This window comes from Chelmon rostratus, chromosome 4 (genome assembly GCF_017976325.1).
Source record: "Chelmon rostratus isolate fCheRos1 chromosome 4, fCheRos1.pri, whole genome shotgun sequence".
In the NCBI taxonomy this organism is placed as follows: domain Eukaryota; kingdom Metazoa; phylum Chordata; class Actinopteri; order Chaetodontiformes; family Chaetodontidae; genus Chelmon; species Chelmon rostratus.
Genome location: NC_055661.1, coordinates 9,497,151 through 9,520,704, shown reverse-complemented (window position 1 = coordinate 9,520,704; position 23,554 = coordinate 9,497,151). Strand labels below are relative to the sequence as shown.

At 43.1% G+C, this 23,554-nt stretch overlaps 1 protein-coding gene across 1 annotated transcript in view; it reads left to right on the top strand.

Annotated features, from left to right (window-relative positions):
• The window catches only part of cachd1 (cache domain containing 1), an 84,211-nt gene that overhangs the window by 27,763 nt on the left and 32,894 nt on the right, over positions 1 to 23,554 (top strand). The window contains exons 2-4 of the mRNA XM_041935994.1: positions 3,675 to 3,737; positions 10,288 to 10,436; positions 18,270 to 18,376. Of these exons, the coding sequence (XP_041791928.1) occupies positions 3,675 to 3,737; positions 10,288 to 10,436; positions 18,270 to 18,376 (319 nt within the window). The remainder of the gene's footprint in view (positions 1 to 3,674; positions 3,738 to 10,287; positions 10,437 to 18,269; positions 18,377 to 23,554) is intronic.

The window sequence follows — 23,554 nt, the reverse complement described above, 5'->3', positions numbered from 1 at the left end:
TTTTCTCCATTCCAGTGCCTACTTATCCCCCCATTGTCCCTCTGCTTTGTTGGTGTAGTGTTTTGAGAGCACATGCTTCCTGCTCAGTAGTGGCAGCTCTGTTTGTGTGTGCTTGTTCCTGTTTATTTGACAGTTCAACATCTTGGACTTTCTCTCTTTTTTGCCACTAAGAAGGGTGTGGAACAGTAGACTGTCTTGGCTTGGTTTTGCACTTTGTAAATAACGCAGTAGTGAAATATGCAGCTCTGACTGTGTGTGCGTGTGTGTGCGTGCGTGTGTGTGCGTGTGTGTGTGTAATAAAAACATAATGAAACTGTTTGTACAGGCCTTGTGTGTTAGTCTCATGCCACTGTAAAAAGGAAGAACTATGCTCTAAAACAGTCAAAAGGAGGGCTGCTGACCCCATTTAGACAAACAGGATTAAAACTGAGCACTTCGACAAAGTTCTGTTGAAGACACATTGGCAATCTGCAGTATTTGTGCTTATGCCAGACTGCAATTCCAGGCCAAATCAGACATAATTAAATTTTCAGAAATTACATTTGATAGTCTTTCAAGAGCCGAATGCTGAATGGCCTAATTATGGCCCAGAAAGGCCCATTGTAAGGAGATTTAGTCAAGCTTTTTTTTATAGCTGCATCTGTTTATTTTCATCTGTCACTGCCTGACTTTGGATCTCCATGTGTTTGTTTCTGTTTTCTTTTATTCTATGAAGGTTTCTTCCCATTAGACCTCCTAGTAACTGTTAGCCAATTAATCAATCAGTTGATCGACACAAAATTGACTGGCAACTTGTTTCATAATCATGCCATCGTTTAAATCAGTTTTCACACAAAAATGGCAAACATGTTCTGGTTTCAGCTTCTCCAACGTCACAGTTTGCCACTCTTCCTTTGTAACCTAAATATCTGTGAGTTTTCTGCTGTTGGTCACACACAAGAAATTGTGATGTATGTTTTCCACTATTTAAGTAAGTATAAGTTTTATACACCAAAGGATTAAACCATTAGTCAAAAAGTAATCGGCAGATAAATGGATTATTAAAATAATCAGGAATAACTAGCCCTGCTTTCAAATGGTGCCATTAAGTTGCATGTCTTTGCCAGAGCCAGTACAAAAAATAGCTGTTTTTTAGGCATCCTGGTAATGTCAGGTTCTTCTGATGTTCAGGAGGCTACAGTGTCGTTAAGGTACTGCTCACCCTCCCCTTTAACTGTGTGAAACCACCGATGCTTTGTTTTGTTATGCTTTGCAAAGATCTGTTGAAAGGTGTTGAAGTGTAGCCAAGGCTCGGCAATAATAGTCTATAGTGAATCCGCTCCAGGTTAGTTGTGATGTGGTGCATTCTGGGTGATTGGTGTCCTCTGGAATGTGTCTTACAAAAGGTGTGGACAGGCAGCAGGAAATGGTTGCAGTGTGGAACCAGGTAATTTAAGGCTTTGTGTGCAGTGGGGTGGCTTACAGTGAAACACCTGCCTGCCTACCTGCTGCCACAACACAAACATTAGTTTTACTCTGTTTGTAGCCGCCTCAGAGTGCTGCCGCCTGTGTTTGGAAAGTGTGCGTGTGTGTCAGGAAGTAAGAAAGAGAATGTTTAGCTGATGGGACCCAGGAGACCATCTGAATAAAGGTGTGTGTGTGTGTGTGTGTGTGTGTGTGTGTGTGTGTGTGTGTGTGTGTGTGTGTGTGTGTGTGTGTGTGTGTGTGTGTGTGTGTGTGTGTTGGTGTGTGTGTTGGTGTTGGTGTGTGTGCGTGTGCACGGCAGCTCTTAAAACGTTTCTCTGTTAGCGGTTAGCGTGTGTTCAGGCTGAGGTCACACCAGGACTCGTTTTCTCCGTGCCTTAATGTGCCGTTCTGCTTCCTGTTCACTTAACAATATAAATCAGGGACTATTAAAATGTTTCAGTCTGGAAGGTGAAGGGGGAAACTTAACATCAGCATGTGATTCGGGCTCATGAAAACCTTCATTTTGTGTCGTGGCGGACCTCCAGATTCAGACAGGTGACGCGTTTTCTTCCCCGACCTCGAAGCTGATGTAAATGACGGGACTGTACCGTCTGGGTCTATGGCTTGGTTGTTCTGGCAGATCACCAGGTTTATCATTCTCTCTGGACCAGTAATAAAACTGCTCCAGATGCACCTTTCTGAGCAGAGAAATCCATCACAGCGAATGTTGATGTCTGCTGCCTCGCTCTGCATCTAGAATTAAGACGCTAACTTGGAAGCCAGCGAAGGTTGCCGTGAAGGCAGTTTGGGTGTTGTTAATTGGCTGTGTTCACACAATATTTTGTTAGGCACCGTCATAATACAACACCACCCACAACACTGGGCACCTGTAAATACATCATTTAAGCAATCAGCTGTTTAGTTTATATCTCGTCTGACACCGTGCTGTAAATCATACATGGCCGGGTTCTGTTTAAAAATCGTCTCGCAGCATTTTGACTTGTCATAGCAGGAGCACAGGTGTGGCTAACAACATTAATGACGCTTTCATCGCATGTAGATGTGCCAGTAAGCCAGCGAGCCAGAATACACAACACTAAGGCCCCGTTAGAAAGGAAGTTTTGTTTTCAGTGTTTAGTTACACTTGGCACAGTTCATTCACGTTCAGATGAATTATTCGAACGCCGCAGAGTAATGGTGGTGGTTTTAGTGAAGCAAGCTGGACTTTCTGCAGATTCTTGGAGATATGTACCCTCTCATGCTAAAGCCCTCTTGCCCTCTGCCCCCTTTTGTCTGTAGAACTTCTGGATATTCAGTGACCTGGATGGCTGAGAGTGCTCACAGATACGTCTCAGTTTTAAACATGAACTGTTTTTTCTTTGCACGTTCAGGGACGTCACGATGAACTGTTTCACTTTCACATTTCTACACATAACCAGTGGCTAACAAGGGCGTACATGAATGTGGACTGTGCAAACAAGGGTGACACCATCACTTCCTTACCTATGTGTGATGTGCAAAGTGTTGATGTACATGACAGCGTAACAGGTTAAAGGTGTCTGTTGCCAGTTTTTTTTTTTTTTGCATGTATATGTTCGGCTTTGTAACAGGACAAGATATCATTCAAATTCTAAACATTCAGCTGGGGTGCTGCCTCTGGAAATAATGCTTTTACGTGATTGGTTATTTGATGAAATGGACATAAAAGAGTATGGAATAAGTGAAGAATGAGAATCTGCCACATTTAAATCAAACTTTTGGTGCTTTGTGATAGCCTTGAATACTGATCTTGGTCTGCGCTCGAACTTCAAAGCCCCTGTGGCAGCTTCATTATAGCTGCTTCATTGGCAAGACTGGCACGCAGCCTCTAAGTGATCGTGGTTTGACTGGATTTTACAAACGTGTGGAAGTGCAGTCGTGAACATAAAAAGGTGTGAATGCTTGAAGTATGTGGTAACATTGTAATAATAATACAATAGGTTGTGCTTTTGCAGTCGTCATTTTTTCACCATTCCACAGTTTTGACACTTTTTGTAGATGTTATCCCAAAGTGTTGATAACAAAGGGCTCTGCTCAACAACACCTGAAACCAAAATCTATCTCTTTGAAAGAACTCTGCCAATACTTTTCCTCAGGTGGTGGTTTTTAGTTATTGGATCTGAATCTGCAGCATTCCTCCTGATCTGACCTCACCGTCTCTGCTTCCTTCTCCCTCTGTCTCCCCACAGAGAATTTTCAACTCGTTCGTGTACACCGAGAAGACATCAAACGGAGAGACAGAAGTGCAGCAGGTGAGTAACAAAGGCTTCTCCTTTCCTCTGTGTGTGTGTGTGTGTGTGTGTGTGTGTGCGTGTGTGCATGTGCATGCGTGCTTGTTCGTGCATGCATGTGTCATGGCTGCCGTGCGTTCACTGCTGCCGAATTGAACACAACACGACCACAGACACACTCACACGTACGCTCGCCATCAGAGGAAAACGGGGGTTTATTAAAATTCTACGGCTGCTGTCTCATTGGCTTTGAAGTTCCCTGTCTGTTTTTCCACTTGTCTGCGGGCCGTCGTTGTCTCTCCCCCTCTGCTCACAGTGTGAGTGCAGAGCTGCAGGAACACAGAGGAAGAAGCCTTGAAGGAGAGAAAGGCATTTTTGAGGAATTGGGAGATTTGTTTCATATGACCTTAAAACCCTAAGTCAAGGTTAGGTAAACTATGCTCAGAATTTCTGCCGTCCGGCGTCAGGTCAAACGTGATTGTGTGTATATGTACGTATGTCTGTGTGTGTGTTTGCACTTGTGCGTCAGGATTCTTGGAAGAGATACAGTAAACACCAGACTGGTAAACAGCCACCAGCAAGAACAGACAAGCTGATGTTTGTTTGCATTTCTCCGTGTGTCTGTGTGTGCACCGGTGTATCCATCGGTGTCACTGCATGCATGTGAATTATAAAGTATCTCTCACCTTGCAGTTATTTACTATTCCAGAGGCAGCCCAATTGGCCATGATGCTTCACTCTTTGTTAGCCTCAATGGAAATGTAGCCTTTTCCTTGCTAATCGGCACAAATGACAGCATAGATCTCATGTTTCCCGGCTATGGAGAGCAGCGATAATGAGAACCTGTTGTGCGCGTCTCAGTTTGTGTTTGGAATAGGCCTGGTCCAAAAGCATTTCCTCTCACAGAAACCTCAGCTACGGTACTGAGCTTTAGGTTTTGGACTGGTATCACAAGGATTCGGTGCATGTTAATTAGCACCAGTCCCAGTGCAGCACTGACTTTAACTCGTTTCAGATCCACGTTGGAATAGTGTTACCTTTTTATGTCCGCGGCCAGCTAGACAGTACCCATACATTGTAGCTGCAACCCTTCAGAAGCAGATGCCAACTAATTCAGATGACAGCTCTGGCATAGTTGGCTCGCGTGTTCTCTCTGGGCAGAGGGGTTGTGTCCACGAGCCAGAGTGGAGGCTCAATTAGGAGTGCATCTGCAGGGGAAGAGAGAGGGCAAGGGGCTACAGAGAGGAGTTTCTCCTCTGGAAATTCATTATTCAGAGAGACACGCAGACATCTGTCTCCCTCCAACAACACTAGCCCTCCCTCTATCCGTCTCTGTCTCTGCTCCTGTCTGTTCTGCCAGTCTGTGCATTTATTCTGCTTGTTTAACTCGTTGACATGTGCTGTCGGAGTGAAACTGCTGGCTGCCAGTGTTTCCGCGCTGGACCACCATTCAAACGCACACGATGATGTGCGTTAGCGATGGGTTGTTTTAACAAAGTAATACTGGTGTTTGACAGAGACACTGCAACTTACAATGAAGAGATGAAAATGGATCCAGCTTCATACAGCTGATACAGTCCGTTTAAAAAAAAAAAAAAAAAAGGAGTCGATGATTGGACCCCAGGACTGAACTGGCAGATTAACACAAGATATACTTGACAAATAAGTAATTATAATGTAAAATGAAACTGCTCTCTTGGACCGTACATTCCTGTAAAGACTATTTCATTCTCAGCAAAGCCCTCCTTTCCCAGTTAAGTAAAGTAATATATTAAAAAACTAAATTGTATTCATTCCAAAAGTTATCATAAAGTTTTCCAACTAAGCCTTGTCCGCCACTGAAACAGGATACGCACACTTCAACAGCCGTGGTCTGATGTGAGAGACACACTTAATACTGAAAGCTCACCCAGTTCAGTTAAGTTTATTCCAGACGACCCACATTCAGCGTTGACAGAGTGGTATAAAGTGTCAGTTCAGTCTTGTAGCTCTCCAGCTTTTGTGTGTCGGGAGTGTTAAGGCTGTCAGGTGCAGCCCAGGTAGATGCGGCCTTCAGAGGGTGACATTTAAGAAACAGAGGGAAAAGGACATCCACAAATGAATCCATTCAAGTGAAAAATGGAATTTTGATTATTCCACCATGTGTTCAGGGCCATGCTGATGTGTTGTGCTTGCCATTTTATTGGCTTACTACGTTTAGTCCTGTACAGAGAACATCACTTTATAGGCATAAGACCACTAATGCTTATAATGTGCCAGTGCAGTCCTATTTTTCCTATTTTTCCTATTTCTAATCTTGCCATTAAAATACATGTAGTTTTTTTTATAACAAATAACATTAAATGTAAAAAAAACATCCACAGCCTCAGTTTTGATATCAAATACGCAGTTTGTGTTGTTTAGCTGCAATAATTCATCTTTTTTTTTAAGATCATTCAACAAGATAGTGTCTGGAAATACAGTTTTTTTGAAAACTGGTAAATTCCTCTCATATTGGTATCGTTATGATGTTGCATTTTGATCATGCTTTTTTCCAGAAGTATTGAAACTGATGCTTTTCATGGCAGCCTTGTAAGCAGGAGGCTTTTCGGTTTTTTTGTATTAAGAGACATTTTCTCACTTTATCAAATCATGCTAAATAGTGTCATCAGTGTCTGTGTGGAAGTCTAACAAACCGTTTTGACAGTTCGTGGAGGCAAGAGAAAATGCACTTATTCAGTAAGACAGTAAGTCCATCGAGGGGAAGCAAGTGCCTGTTTTTACCATGCCAGTCACGTGTGTGCTCACAGGTTTAGTTCTGCAGAACTCAACTAGTGTCCCTCTTATACCCTCATATCCCTGCACTAACCTCATTCCTGCACTCTAAAGTAAGCCTCGGTCCTGCCAGAATCAGTCCTGCCAGTGACTGTGGTTGGAGCCTGGCTGGCAAACCTCAAATCTCCCAACACAAGATTTCAGGGTGCACCCGTTCCACGCACTCCAGGTCTGTGGCTGAACCAGCCCCACTGGGTGCTACAAACCCTAAAAGCTGGTTGGATGGGTCAGAGAGCGGAGAGAGGAGCCCTGTGTTTTGGAGAGTGTGGTTAATCTGCAGAGTGCAGGTTTGCTTTGGCTGCACTGTGGCAGACTGTAACTGAAGCTTTAACTTGCAGGGCTCGAAGTTTCTGGTTTCTCTTAAGTCACTCTGTTAAAAGTCGAGTCTTACTCGCTCCTTCTGTGCCCCCCCCCACCCAGCTATGGAAACACTCCCCAGCTGAACAGTGGCCCATTTTCCCCTTTTTAATACAAAGTCCACTGCAGCTAATTGCCGTGCTGTGTGTGTGTGTGTGTGTATGTGCGGATGTGTGTATGTGTGGATGTGTGTATGTGTATGTGTGTGTGTGTGCGCCTTGTGGTGGAGTACGAGTAATTGTGGGCTGTGCCTCAGGCCCCTGTTAAACCCCTAATAGGAATAGCGGCAGGCTGATTAGGTGTACAAGCGGTCAGTGGGTCGTGGTACATTTCCCTGTTTCTGGCTTGAATCACAGCCCCTTTGTAGGCAGCGGTAATTATGGGATGTGAACAAAGGGAGTCCAGTTACTGTGGAAATATGCCTTTTTTTCTGTATTCAACAGGACTGAGTAGATAACTTACAATGGCTTGGGAGAGTATTCAGACCACTGCCTTTTACATACGTGTCACTCTTGCCATGAGTGCACACACACAAACATATGTGTATATATATATACTTTTGTGTAAAGAAATAGTAGTATATATATTTTCGAAGCACTGGTCAGCGTAGAAGTGACATGCACGGGGCTTTACAAGAGCCTCCACCATGGTAACCCAGGCCATCCAACCACACCTTGCAATAATCCATTATCTAGCGGTAATCCTAATTATAATAATAATCATATAATACATCCTTGATGTGCATGCATTAAGAAGATATATAAGAAATAGTGCGAGCCACAGACGAACTTGTTGTGGGTCTAATTGACATCATGCGAGGGATGGAGCAGCCTTGGTCACCGTCCACCATTGTTGTTGTCGTCAATGCAGAATTGGATTGTGGGATATTTGTGCCAGCATAGTATCTAGTGTCTGCATACTGTAATATTCACTGTTAATAGTATGCACCTCACGTACTATTAAGTTAGCTCACACACTGTTTTAGCATACTCACTCATACTCGTCAGGAATTTCTGATGTGCCCTATATATACTTCATTGAGGTGCTCTGGCCGTCCAGTCAGAGATTCTTCTGCTGAAGCATAGGAGGATGTGTCGCACATTGTCAGGCTTTGTCTTGCATTTATTATGCGCCCCCAAAAAATCTAGTCTACATTTTGCAGAACTTTAATTAATCTGTTTTCTATGGTTCAGCAAGTAATGCACATCAAAGCATCACAACTATGCGCTCACTACATCACAGTTCTTAAATATTTCACAGATTTTAGATGACAAGGTGATCCAAAAGTAACTGCAGGTGATTAGTTCTTTAACAGATCTCGAGTAAACCAGTGGATCATGTGAAAGCTTTGAAGTTGAGAGGATAATCTGGAACAGATTACATGCATGTGATGTTTTAGATTAAGTGGATGCGAGTTCCCCACAATTCTCCATAACACCCTTTCAACACATTTTGACGAAAGAACGCAAGAGCAGGAACCTGTTGTGAATAGCTTGTGGTGTTCTGGTTATTAATGTCCCCCAAGAGGCTGCTGCAGAGCTGGTCATTAGTGTCCCCAAAAGAGCTGGAACCCCATTTTGAAAGAGCGCTGTGAGATGTGTGCTCAACCAGAGCCCAGTCCTTCAGAGGAAGAAAGACAAAGTGTAATGTATGCATGTCCAGGGGCCTACATTAGGGGCCCATTAAAAACCAATTGAATTGGCTGTTGTGCCTTTGTTTAGAAACACTCATTTTCTCCTTTCTGCTACCTGGTTTTCATGCATTTTAAAGGTAAATTATGCCATAAACTGGATTTGTGCTGTATTTAAAATGTGAATTGTGCAAGGCACTCACAAAATAGAAATATGCATAAATGCACAGTTTGATGCAGTTGTTTTTTTTTCCCTCAAATATTTGCAGCGCCTCCACTCCCAGCTTTCACTGTGCATTCACCCTTTGTTGTGTTTTAGGGTGGATTTTCTCATCAAAGCATGAAGGGTGGGCTGTTTGGACATGGAGGGTGTTTTTTGTTCTCCAGCCTCAGACATCCATCATTCGGCTCTTCTTTTAGCAGTGATGGATTTCACACTTAGTGCAGCCTGAGGTCTGGCCATCTCTGATATTGTTCCGCTTCATTTGTGGTGATCGAATTGTGTGTGTTGAATGTGTGTCAGGCTCACAGTTTACCTGAACACTAAAAATCTATAGACACACTTCCAACCAGAGTTACCAGGGTTTGGGGTTTTGAGGAAAATATAACAATGGATAAAATGAAGGCGTTGTGGGTTTAGGTTTGTAGGGTTAAATTTCTGTCTTTCTGAGGACAGAGACGGCAATGTGTGCTTCACCTGCACCAGCGTTCAAATCTAGTGCCACCTTGAGATCCAATTTGTCTCTTTTGCCAAAAGAAGGCTAAATTTAGAAGCTACCTACTGTTTATATTCAGAACATAAGACAGAGAAAAGGCAGAAGTCATGGGGGAAGGAAGCTTGTTTGAGAACAAAGCAGCAACAAGAGAAAAGGGAGATACACTAAGTAGCAAAGAAAATAAAGTGAGACTTCTAAAAGAAATGGAATAGCAATGGGTGAGAAAAACAAAACCTCATTGAATAAGCAGCAAATAAGATACAGTGAAGACGAAAGGCAGGAAAAGCTTTTATGTCATAAGAGAAGAGCAGGTCTAGGTCATTGCTTTATTCAGCTGTTTTCATATGCAGAAAGCCCACTATAATGAGTAAACAGGGGAGGGAGGGGGGGCAAAAAGGATAAATAAATGGAAATGCTTCAAAGTAAACCATTCTGATCCACAGAAACACAGTTAAACACACAGTTAAAGTCTTTCAACACTGTGATAAACAGTACGTGTTTGTGTGTATGACAGTTAATGTCTCTTCATGTAAGCGATTGGTGATGTTGCAGTTTTTCTTTGTCATCATGCTGAAGGACTATTTAAACTGATCTCTTCATGCAATATTTATCCCCAGAACCCACACTGAAGGTAGGAGGCCAGCGGTGTGTGTCTCTGGTATTCTTGTGTCACCAGGGTCACACTGTTCCCAGAGAGATGCGCTATTAATGTGCACCACCTCGCAACCACAGTCAACAAAACCCAGCATCTAATCACCACTTTCATGAGGCTTCAATACCAAATGAGTAGTAGCATTAGTAACAGGCTTATTAAAGTATCAGTAGCATTGATGTGTGTGTGTGCGTGTGTGTGCATACTTGTCTAGATGCGATACTCGTAATCTTTTGGCTCCCCTATGCTTCATTTTTGGCAGGTTTTAGGCAGACCGGCGGCTGGATGACATCCCATCTCGCCTGGTTTCCTGATCAGTCTTGCAGATATAAAAACGGCAGTGAGAGATGAATTCGGGCGTCACCACTAATCATTGTCTGTGTTTGTGTCTCCCTCACGCAGCTGGCCAAAAAGATCCGGGAAAAGTTTAACCGCTACCTGGATGTGGTGAACAGGAACAAGCAGGTGGTGGAGGCCTCGTACACCGCTCACCTCACCTCTCCACTCACTGCGATACAGGACTGCTGCTCCATACCTGCATCTATGATGGAGTGAGTAACGCCTTCTCTCTGCTATAATGCTCTGCAGGAGGTTCACTCTCTGTCTGTAAACCCACCCCCCACTGTCAGCACCTGCACTCAGCACTCTATACATTGCTGTATGCTTCAACGACATGCACGCAAATCCCTGTCTCTCCTTTGTTTAAACATGTTTTGATCACCACTGGATTACATCACGTAATTTACTGCCTTGAGCAGTACTGGCACGCTCTGACATTTGGCAGCTTTTTAACAACTCTACCCTTATTTCAGAAGCTGTTCAAGCAGTCAGTAGTCGTGCCAGTTGTTGCTTTGCTGCTGTGTACCTTGACATTAAAAATTTTTATGGTACTTGAATCCCAGGAAGGCCGTGTGATATCGGGCTCTTCTGTGTAATGAAGTTTTTTGAAGCCTGGTCTGGTGGCAGCGTCTGCATCAATTTCAACGCAAATTCCAATGTTATTAATGATGATGTGACACAAAATTTGATTCCGGTATATTATCGTCATTGTGTTTTTTACAAATAAAGTTTGTGGACCAAAATAAAAGTGGGAAAAAGGGTGCAGACATAACAAAAGTGTTTCAGAGTTGCCCGACCCTATATAGGCCCAGATTTTCAGCCAATCACCAACTCCAGCAGCCAAACACACAGTTCAAAGCCGAGCTCAGAGAGGGAGTGAGCTGCTTTCAGTTCTAATCTACAGAGCAGCAGCTGTCTCTACCCCTCGCCCCCCCCCGCTCTCTCTCCATTTCTGTCTATCTCCTTCCCGTTTATCAGCTGATGTAACCAGTTATTGCTCTCTGAAGTTTTCGCGCTGTGGACTTCACAGGCTGCGAGGTCACCTGTCTTTTCTTTAGCCTTGCTGAGAGGAGGCCGCCTGGCTCAGGGCCACTGACCACCTGTAGCCCAAACATGCTCGTGACACGCAGTACGCACACCCAACAGTTGTTCACACGCAGACATGCTGTATTTATGTCCTGACATGTGCACTCTAAACACAGGCCTACAACCTCGGATTTACTGCTTTGAGAGACAGTTTGAGGCAGAAATTGCATAGAAAAAGATGATATCAGACTCGGGTCAGAGGGATGGAATGGTGCAGGGGGAGTCAGGGGGAATGGAGGAGGGATGGAGGAGGGATGGACATACCAATGAAGTCTGACAGAGCCCAGAACTTCAAAGGATCTTCCTCAGGGGAGGAAAACAGCACAGAGCTCTCTCACTTTCATTTTTTGGGTTTATGCGGGATCGTGAGGGAAAAAAGAAGAATATTGGCTGATATTGGCTATATAAATATCTGGTTTTTGTAACTCCCAAATATGAATATTTGTATTAGCCTCAAAAAGAGCCTCAGAAGAAGAAAAAGTATATAAAGATAAAGAAGGTAGAAAAGAGTCTAGACCGAAACAGGTTGAAATGGATCTGTGCCCGGGCCAGGATGGGATTTCAGCTCACTGTAGTCCAGTGCAGACTGTCCTTCATTAGTCTCAGGCATCAGCTGCTTCTGGGGGTCTCAGTCAGGTCAGCCGGTTTGCGGGGGATCAGGTGGTTCACAGGGTGTCCATGTCTGTTAGCCGTCAAGCTAGCAGGCTATCATTTCACAGGGAGGCCACAGAGGGCAGTGCTTAGCGCCCACTGGTATGCTTTAATCACTGCACGGTCTCAACGGCAAGGCCGTACCTGAAAATAGCAAATGTGTGTGACACGTTGAGTCGGTGTGTGTGCATGTGTGTCCGTGTGTTTAGATTTTTACCATGCAATCTCCTGATGCTCATTTCAACAGTTGTACTGCTATGCAGCTGTAAAAGTGAGAAGTGTGCTCGGGAGAAGCCCGGTTGGCATTTAGCGGTCTCATTTCATCACTGCTTCTAGAAGAGATAAGCTGTGAACGGACTGTGCCAGGAAAATACTATTCACATGATCCTTTTTAAGAGGTAAACAAACAACTGTCTCACCAAAATAGAAAAAGGGAAAGGTAGAGGAGGAGGGAAACAAAACATGGAAAGATGTCCCTGAGGATGGCCGGGCTATTCGAGCTGCCTGCAGGCACGTCAGCGTCACAGTGTTTGACGTTTTTCTCCCTGACTTAGCCTCCTTAGCACTCGTATTCAGAACTAAACCAAAGCGTTGAAAAGATTTTCATTACTGTGTCTAGAACAATCAGGAGAATTACTTTTTGAGACCCGAGACAGATACTGATCCATCTTCATCAATCAGGACTTGACTTTCCAATATCATCAACATCAGATTTGTGCAACTTCTTTTGCAAAGATCTCAGAAATCTAGCTGGCATCATATTCTTGTTTAATCCATGCCAAGTGTTCCTTTCCTTATGACGTGTGAATTTATGTCTCATATTGTGTTTTTTCCTTTTCCTTTTTAGAAAGTTTGGAAGGCTTCTGAAACTACAGGATATCTTTGAGATATGTGTAAAAAAAAAAAAAAAAAGGCTCAAACTCATATAACAACTGTAACGTTTAATTTATTAATTGCAGGTTTCTAAACTTATTATGGAGTCATTATGTATACGCGTGTTGAGTAGCACACTTCTTTTGCGGAGGTTGCTGCACAGAACACTGATGCCTAACTCTACGCCAGTGAGCGCAGGATGGCTATACAATACGTATGTGGTAACATCATATGAGGGATGACGCTGCAGCATTTCCAGTACCTTCACTCATAAATTAAACATAAGGATTAAAGCCACCATAGTGCTAACGCGCAGCTCCCGTTTCTGAGGAGGAATTCTCACTATCTGAGCTATTGGCAGATTTACAGTCCAGATCAAGAGTACATGTGGCACCAGAGAGCAGCTACTCAGAGTCAGAGCTTCAGATCAAGCTGATGTCCTGGTTGCTCATTCAGCACGATGGTGATATCTCTCTTTGCACATTAGAGATGGAAAATACCAGGCAGGTTGGGAGGGGGTTTCTTCAAGTGACCTGAGCAGGTGTAAATGTTGGGCCACTATCAGAACTTTTTTCCTCCCTCTCCACTTGCCTCGGTTAATGTCAACCTCTTCCTCTTTCCCTCGTCACTCTTCTCTTCTTTGTTGTTCCATCCTTGCCTCCCTTAAATGTTTCCCTCCCTTCTTCCATTTATTTATTCCTCCTTCCAGCCTGTTTTCCAGTTTTCTCTGCTTGATATACTCCCTTCCTCTTCATCTGCCTTCCGCCTTCCAGTCCCTCCCTCTTTTTATTTCTCATTCCCTCCTCCTTTGATATTCAAAAGCAGTTTAAGCAGTGAGGAGGTCCTTGGGTGTCCACTGTATGGCTTTTTCCCAGTTCCTGCATGCCCATTCAGATTTATCAGCTAATATCTCAACCAAATGCATAATCCATTGACTATAATACTTTACATTTGTCAAATCTCCACACGGGAGTTTTTAATATTGTACATTCCAACACATCTATTAAATGGTATGTACCCAGTTTGGTGAAGATTGGATGGAACGTGCCAAAAGAAGCAAAAATCATGTACTAAACATCCAAAATGGTGGACAAATTGTATTGACACAAATAGGCGTGGCCTATATCAGTCAAATCGACATAATCCAGGGAAGCCACTGTACAAACATATGTACTTGTTTTCAGAAAGAAGTGAAGAGTGACAAGAACAATGAGGAGTCTTATGGCGTCCATGTTGAACACTTGAACAACACAAGCGTATGTACATGACCTCCCGTGTTGTAACCATGAGCTCACGAGTTTTATTTGAAGGCAGCATGATTCAGCAGATTGGTTACATTGTAGAATACAGAACAGTTACCCCAACGGGAGCTGAACAGGCTACTTAGAACGTCGTATTAGCAACATTAGCCTCAGACAGCTAGCTAGTACAATGGCTAGCTTGGTTAACAGTAAACCGATCACAGAAAAACTGAATGAATAAATCAACAATTGCAAAACAGCTGTAATAAAATTGTACCTTTCAAAAATGTTCCAACATGGCCGTTTGTGCAGTGGATAAAAAATGGTGGATCTTACAGTGTCGGACTGTGCAAGTAGCGGTTGCTAGTAGCAACAGAAAGTTCAGCTGGGACTAAGTGCTGCTGGCTGATTGTGAAAGGTTGACTTCAGAACAAGCAGCCGTCAGACGCCCTCCTGGCTTGCTTTGCATTGTGGTGTAATGACTGCCACCAGAGTCAAGTCATTTGTGATGGCGCTAGGCCCCTGACTACAAGGACCAGCCTCATGTCAGCCAGGGCCCACTGTCGGAGGACCCCGAGCTCCGGCCCCATTTGCCCAGTCTGTAATCAATCCTTAATGACAACCTCACTCCAGTCCTAGCTGATCCTCCCCTACCCTGGTTAATGGACAGCACTGCAGAGCGAGGGTCTGAATGAAAGAGGGATGGCAGATATGACAACCTGGCAACAGAAACCAGTGATTCCAGAACCCGCTCTGCATATTGATAATGCGATCAGATCTGTTTGGATAAAGCTTTCTTTAAGCACTCCCCGTTCTCAGCTCGCATGTTGCCTGCTGTCCCGCTGCCTTCCACTGAGGGATTGCAAACACATTAGAATGAGTATTACTCTTGATGTTGAAGCCCGCATAACAGCAAGCCTCTTCAAGGTAATTGTACCCACTGGGCTTTTTGAATGGCGTATGATTGCCTCCTCTGTGCATACAGTACATGGTTCCTGCTGCAGGGTACAGCATAATATAATGGATTTTCTAAACAGTGGAGGGCTCGTAACTGAACATGGCAGGTGCTGCCTTATTTAGAGGCGACCGCTTCGCTCTGTGTTAGAAGACGCCGAGTGTCAGGTCTTTTCTGCAGACTCTTACTGAAGATTTGTAATTCCAAAATTGGAAAAACTCTTTTCTCCCCCCTCTTGCAAGACCCCCTTCTTCTTCTTCGGAACTGACGCACAGTGTATATTTCAGTTTCATCCTGGGTTAGAAGCGAAGTCAGAATGTCAGGTTTAGTCAGAATTCAAAGAAACATCAATAAATTGTAGTTAGAATCTTTCTCAAGGACAGCCAGAGGCCTTTTAATGGTGCTGCTGAATTGTCTTCAGGATCGTTTCTAATCACCGCATAGAGAACAATCCCTTTTGGGGAAGTATGGTAATCAAGCGAGCAGTCCTACAGTACTTAATTAAAATGCATACACATTGTAAAATTATTTAAAGCAGCATGCACTCGCTTTGGAGCATTCTTGTGTAACAGTTTGGATTTACGCTGTTTTATTATGTTGTGTAAATCAAATCAGGCCCTTGCGTTATTTTTTGCATGTGTCTGGTGAGTCCAGCCTTTTGGCAGAACAGATTTTTTGCCCTCATTAAGATGTCTGATCAGCCTCCTCCCTGCTCCTGCTCTCCCGCTCTCCCTCTCTCCCTCTCTCTCCCTCTCTCTCCCTTTCTCATATGTTTTTTTGATGTGGAATTCAAAGCGGCTGCAAATGTATTTTTTATCTGGCACACATTTTGCTGAGCGTCCTGCCTACCCCTTCTATGCAAAGTGGGTTGAAGGAGAATGGTAATGACTTTGGCCTTATGGGACTCTAAATGAGTGAAGTTCAAACGCAGCCTGTACATCACAGCACCTGTCAATCAAACCCGGCCAGTGCCAGGTCTGCAAGCAGAGTGGGGAGCCAAAGAGTGTGTAGCATGTGTGTGATGTGTGTGTGTGTGTTTGTGTGCGCACATGTGCGTCTGCATGTTGCAAAGCTGGTAGGAGAGGAGGTGGGGGGTGGGGTGGAAGGATCAAAGCACCAAGGTTTGGTGCAGTGCAGAGCGGGCTGCTCCTCTGCATACCTCCCCTTTTGTCAGCTCTTAACTCTAGAGATGTGGCCCCTGGAAACCACACACACATGCACACACACACACACACACGCACACACAGTTGGCATTTTAAAATAACTTATACTGTTACTTAAAACTTAAAATACTGAAAAATTATATCTGTAAAGATGTTCATGGAAGAAACAGGTGTTTAAGATGTGCTGATTGCCACATGTCTCATTGTTTTGACACCTCTTTAACACATTTGGGTGTGTGTATGGTCCAAGGACAACACTGTATTACCGGGCCACATCATTTACACGACACTGAAGCAAGCCACTCTGCTGGGAATTATTACTAGCATGACATTTTTAAGCATCATACACTTGTGTCGTTGTGAGCCCATTCTGATTACAGATGAAGGGAACATTGCTGACCACCTTTTTGTCAAAGCTTTGACTGTGCATAGTTACAAACAGAGACGTATCCTCACATTATTTAGTACATGTTACAAAATATTGCCATTTAGGGCCAAATTGAGTTAATAATCACACCAAGGAGACAGATAATGTGTTAATCAGCTGTTCTCAGCATGCTCGATGAAGAGGTTTGGTGAAGACATAAATTCTGTGGCTCATTAGAATTTACAGTAAAATACAATGTCACACAAGCTTGAGTAAAGAAGCCCAAGTAAACAATCTGATGCTGGATCAGCCCTATAACGTACAAATTTCAAATGCCATAAACCTGAATTGGACGCTGGAGGGCCTCTTCACAGTGTGTTTTTCTATATATTATTCAGAATATTGAAAAGTACATGTGAGGAACTGCATTGCAGTGGTCTTTTGAACTCTTCTCTCTCCATCCATCCTTTCACATCTAGTCAGGGCTCAATCGTTCCTGTAAATAGGAAGAGATTATGAAAGAGTGAATCTGTTTTCTAAATCTTAGTTTTGAGATATCTGACTGAGATTTTCTCAGCACTGACTAATCTAGCCCAAAACATTCACCACTTCAGCTGTACCTTTCCCCAGGCTATACTCCCAATCTATTATTATTATTATTATTCTTGTAGATATTATATTATATAAATTGTATTATTATGTACCACCTTAGTATTGTCTTTACCTTGATATTGTCTCCTCATTAGCACTGTATTTGGCCAGTGAAAGACCAGTGACAACTTTAATATTGTAATCAATACACACTCTAAGGATGTCAACGATTAACTGTCGTGAATACTGTTCACTTGGTCATGCATGTCGGCCTGCCCGGTGCAGTGTGAAAAGCTTATGTGCTGAAAAATGAAGCACGCTAAACGAAGTTCGGCGTGGAAACATTTCTTGCAGCATTTCCTCCAGAAAGGCAACAAAGTCTGATGAAATTTGTGCGATTCTGCTGATCAGTTTAGGAGTAGTTCTTGCACCACGTTAAGCACAAGCACACGCTACCATGTCCAAGCCAAAGATCGCATCGCTGCTGGATGGGGAGGAGAACTTGTGTTGTTTTTTGTTGTTGGTGTAAAGTTCAGTTGAAAATGACACAAAGGGAATGAGTGCGGAAAAAGAACAAAGATGACAAAGAGACTGATAATAGACGCTGGGGCTCCCTGACAGAAGATGTGAATGATCAAATTGAGCGGGCAGCCCTTCTACAATCACATTCAGATGCATTCAGGGAGCTTGGGTATTGGTTTTGTTGGGAGAAGAGTAGAATTCAAGCAGTTTCCATGGAAAATATTGTTCACTTGCCATAACTCCTGCTTTAATATGAGGTCTGGGCAACAGATGATATAGCCACCAATACGATTCAGCTCAAATGAAACAAGCAGGGTCTATTAGCTTCAACAGATGTTTCACATAATTGGATTAACTTCATGGTTTCACATAGATTTCTTCTTTTGAGTGAGTCATGTCGATCTCAGTCAGTAGCCTCTCTCCTTAAATCATTACTCAGAGGTATATGAAAACCTGCGAGTTGGGCTTTAGTGGAGCTAAAGCTGTGGAGTCATAAATCTGTTAGTGCGGAGAGAAAAGTCGGAGCTGCTCCACCAACAAATGAGCAGGACACACTCTATAAATTTCTCAAATGTTGCCTGTTTGTGTGCATTTAGGTTTGATGGAAACTTCAATACCAACGTCTCCAAGACCATCTGCTGTGACAGACTTTCCCCCACCGTCAACAGCCGAGCTTTCAACCCCGGACGGGACCTCAACTCAGGTGTGTTAGACACACGCACACACACGGACGCACCCATGCACACACGATCACAAACACACACACACAGATGAAGAGACAAGAATTTGCTCGTATACAGACTGACCTGGTTTAACAAATGACACATGGTCAGACAAAGCTTACACCACTTAAATTGGAATCCATTTCTTTAACTGTGGACCACATGCCAAATGTTGTCTAATTTAACAACAATTGCCATGGCAACCAGTTTTTAATTAAGAAGCTGTATGATCTTTTTTTCATTCTTCTTATCCTCTGAAATGTTCAAAAGAGAGGGCATTGATCTGAGATGGAAATAATTAGCTCTGCATGTCTAAAGAGATGTTTTTGCCGTCTCTCCTGCACCTCCTCACTCACACTTTCTTCCCTTTCTGTTTCTGTCTCTCTTGTTTTTTTCCTCCCTTTGATTTTAAAATGATTTTTATAGCCTGAGATCAAATGCGCTCTGTTTGACTTTGAACTCTGTCTGCAATTGTATTCAGGTCGTTTATGTTTTTATCATCTTGTTGTTAAGGGCTCTGTCAGTTCTGTCCTCGCTTCACCTCGAATGGAAATCGCATCAGTTGTCACCAACATCAGGCGTATTCGCGTTGCCATGGTATACATGGAACCTCAACATCGTCCTCATAAGTCCCACTAGAGAAACAGTTTGCACTGCTCCCACAATACATTTATTGGGGCTCCAGCATGAGCACATTGCAGAATATTACCATGTAAAACCCACATGTGTCTGCGCCACATATGTCGGTCTGTGTTTGATTAGGAAGAAAATTGACCAAAAACCGGGCAAAGGCCAACTTTCCCTGCTGGTTTTTCTGTTCTGCTGCCATTGCTTCCTTGATGGTGTGTTCTTTCTGCGTTTGTGACACGTACAGGCTGTATTTCACAAAATATAACACCACTTTCCCCGTGTCTCTTGGCGTTCCAGTTTCAGTCAACCATTGTAAATTCTCTCCGGGAATTTGTGATCGCAAGAATGAAAGCAGATTCTACCAATATCTGCAAGTTTTACGAGTACGATTTTTTAAAAATTTTTCTAAGAAAATGGTCAAATTGTAAGAATGACGCTTATTTTACCAAGCACTTCACTTCTACCTAAAATAAATTCCATTCATTCATAACTGCTTTGACCAGTAAAAGTCAAATAGAAATCAAACTCCACTAACTTGTCTTGTGAGGCAGTCTTTGCCCCCCTGCTAATAATTGTTCTAACCAAGCTTCTCCACTTTAGGTCACTAAAACTTGGATGTTTCCAATTGAATACCTAAACCTAAACTGAATTTGGTTTACAGATTTTGTTGACTGTCCTCTATGGCTGAGTAGGAAGCACAAAGGAGACCCTATCGACTGATTTCAGGGGAGAAAAGTTACACAAACTTGCACATTCATTACGTGTACTAAATCAAGCAAGCAAAGCAATATTTGTGAGTGTGTGCACGTGAAAGATTTGCTCCACAGTCCCAGAATTCATTCCACTCTTTGGTCCACCAGTCCAGAGAGTCAGTGTCATTTTCCCGCAACCCCAAAACCAAACCTCCAATCCAGTTCACAACACAAGAAAGAAAGACGACTCAGAAGTGTCCTACGGGATTTACCGTGGATCCCCACAAGACGGGCAGCTTCTGGTCAATCTCCAACAATATACACATCCACTGGATTATTCCAGAGACAAGGCTTCGTTTCACCACGAGTTGACTTTACAATGCGACGTAGAGGGACGTATCTCTCCACCTGCCCAAAAACATGGTGGCTCTGAGACATAGTTTTAACTGGCTGTGCATGCAGTGTCGCATGCCACTCACTCGGAAGTAGAGTTGCAATGGTATGAGATTTTCACGGTACAATAACCATCTCAGTTTCACAGAATATGGAATTACACAATTATTATTATGTCCTGACAGACATGAGAGTTGATATAAACTTGAAATATTAGCAAATTGTGTGATATCAGACAAACTTCTCTTGCATAGAAAATGAGAACCTTACTCATTTTCCTTTAGCATCACGTAGGAAAAAAGTTGTAGCACAATGTGTTTGAGTTAATTTGCTTTACTTGGCATCACGCATCCTGCAGTGTGACTGTTGCACGTGCTCACATGTCCATGCTGAAACGATGTATTGTTCAGACCTTCAGCAGATTGAACTATTGTGGATCCAACAATAGCAAAAGATTGGAACATCTCCTGAAGCCTCCTCCCCTCACACACTTTTAGGACGTCAGAATCGGATGGAGCTGCATCAGAGTCTTTGTAACAGTCCAACAATTAGTGTGTGAGCCCTTTCTGCAGAGAGTTGAGACAGTAAGAATGAATTGAACGTCTCATGCTTTCTTTTCTTTTAGGAAAGACTAACTGAAAGTGTGTGTGGCGTTATCTCCAGCTGTGTGTTTAATTGCGTCCTCTTTCTCTTTGACTTCCAAGTTTTTGTCGCAACCCTAGACCATTCAAAACAAGAGATACAGACTTTTACCTTTAGACACAAAACCGGTTTATATGATGCATACTGAGCCCCTTACTGCTCAATTACACCCTGGGTATTTTAATTGCTCTCATCTTCCTCCCTTTTTTACAGGAAGCCTCCAACATCATTTGTTCTTCTTCTGCCATCCCGTTGCTGCCCCCACCCTCCTATGTTTTCCAGAGCTCCCAGCCTGCTCCTCTCTCTGCAAACCATTCATAATGACTGCCATTCATAACACGTCACCATCGGCTGGGTTTTATTTTTCTTACAAGCCAGTCACGGCGAGTTCATGTTACCCCTGCGCCTCCCCTCTCCTCTCCCTGTCCCTCACACTCAGCCCTCCTTGACCCCAGAGTTCCCAGCGTATTCATTCTCCCCCATTTGTCTCAGCCCAGTCTAAACAAGCAGCTACAGAGGGGAAGGAGGGAGGGAGCGGGTGAGAGAGCGAGGGATAATTGAGAGGGAGAGGATGATGAATGAAGGGTAAGAAAAGAGGGGTGAGAGCTGATTGAAATGGAGTAATTGTATCAAGACTATATTGTGTTCCTTCCATCGTCTCTCCTCTCATCTTCCATTTTACTTTTTTTGGTAGAGAGATGGTGGATGTGGAAGGCATCAGTAGTGATACTAGCAGGTGGAAGTGCAAAGACAGGCAGATGAGAGATGACTGGGGTGGAGTGCTGTGTGATTTGAGGACTGGTTTGATCAATCTTCTTTCTTCCATCCATTTTTTCCATTTACAGCCTTCCTACCTGTGCAGTCTCATCTATTCCTCTGGGGTGGAGATGTGATGTCGCCTCCAATTTGCTATTGTGTCTCCAGTAATCTCGCCGTCTGCTCATCTTTAGCCCTCACGAGTCTTGAATGGTTCCCACAAGCTGCATCGTTCAGGAACCATATTGTTTGTGCATGCACTTATGTACATAAGTATATTCTGCCTCTCTGATGCCTTCCCCTTCTTCTTGCTCCTCTCCTGATGTTGTAACTCTGTGAATTGAAGGTTTTTGTCAACCAAACCAGAGCTGGTGATTGTTGGTGGAACAGTGGAAAGATGAACCAAGAAGGTTTTATTTGTTTCTGTCGAATTTGGACAAAGTGTGTTTTCAATAATTAAATGACTGTTTCTGTAAATGGAGTCTGGTGGCTTTGAACTGAGCGATATAGCAGCTGTTTCTGGTTAAACAGAAAGGAGCTTACTCTTTAACAGAAAGGTCTGTGTCCGTAAAGATCCTTTCCATAATGTTGTCACACACTTAGAGCAACAGTCTGAGCCTGCCAGTGGCAAAAAGACAAAGTTTTAGTGGACGTGCGTGGATGGTGTGCAAGTACCCGTGGGGATTACAGTGCACTGGTACACTGCAGCGCCCTCGCTCTATCACTATCTTCTGTAAAATGAAAGAGAGCAGGAGATCTACCATTGTGCCATCCTTCGCAGCACCGTAAAACAGAGCTTTTAAAGTAGGTCAGAACCAAGATGCACTTGGGTGGCACTTAGAGTAAATTCTTCAGATTTCTATGCAGTATCTGGATCACGTTGTCCAAGCAGGGGATACTTAAAGCTGTGTGTTTATTTAAGGATGTGGATGCTGATGTATCAAAGCAGGTCATTACAAATAGTAGTATTATGGTTGTAGGAAATGGGTGCCGTTTGGGTCCTATTTCTTGGCTTGTCCATCTGTTTCGGGGCAGATCTAAACATCAGTGGCAGAGTGGAGCACTGTAGCCTGACAGATGTATATAGAGCCCTTCTTCCACTGTCAACACAACTGAGTGTTTCCTGTTTATATGAGCCTCCGGGATGGATGGAGCGACGAGGCAGGGATGATGTATGATTGTGCAAGAACCTGCCATGTCGCAGAAGAGTTCTTTGCCAAGTGCACGTTGCCAGAGGTGCATTTTGGTGCTGTTTATAGTGTTTGGCAGTTTGATGATTTCACAGTTAACTATTTGTTAGTAAATTCACTTTGTTTTTGGATTTTCATGTTAGTTAAATGTTTTACATATGATTTTCCACCCCTCCCATGGAAAAAATTGTCTTTGGCAGGTCATATTGGTGGAGGGTTGGAAAAGGTCAAAACAGGTTCTCTGTAGCAAGTGATTAATTCAGTGTGACCACAAGCCAAGAGCCATGTTTGTAGACTATTTAGACCCAGCTGACATGCAAGAATAGCTGTTAGCATGAACTCAATTAACAAGATATTTGAAATCCTACATCAGTCTATAGAAACCTCGATCTGAAGAATAACAAGTCCCTGAATGGCAAAATAGTTGGGGAATGCATAGAGCTGCAAAAGACCTGCAGAAACCACCATGAATATTTATTAGTAGTAAGAAATTATTTATGGTAATACGTGAAAAAATCAAGCCAAACTCCCTCTTAGAATATATTATAGTGGACTGAATATTATAGATTCATTTCAAGCCAAAAACAAGTGTTGCATGGCAGAAATGTAAATTGTTTTATAGCCTCATAGCAAGAGTGTCTGAACTGTGTCTGCCTACTAATTGATTTGCATCCTGCTATATTGTCAGTCTATATGTCTAATTAATTAGGTATACTGTTTGAGGAGTTAAGGTGATTTGCCACGGTTGGTCTGCATATCTGAATTTATTTAAGGACAAAAAAATCAATTTAACAGTTGCTTTATTGTTTCATGGTATTTCAGTAAAGCCTACTTTGAAGGCTGCGCTCTTTTTCCT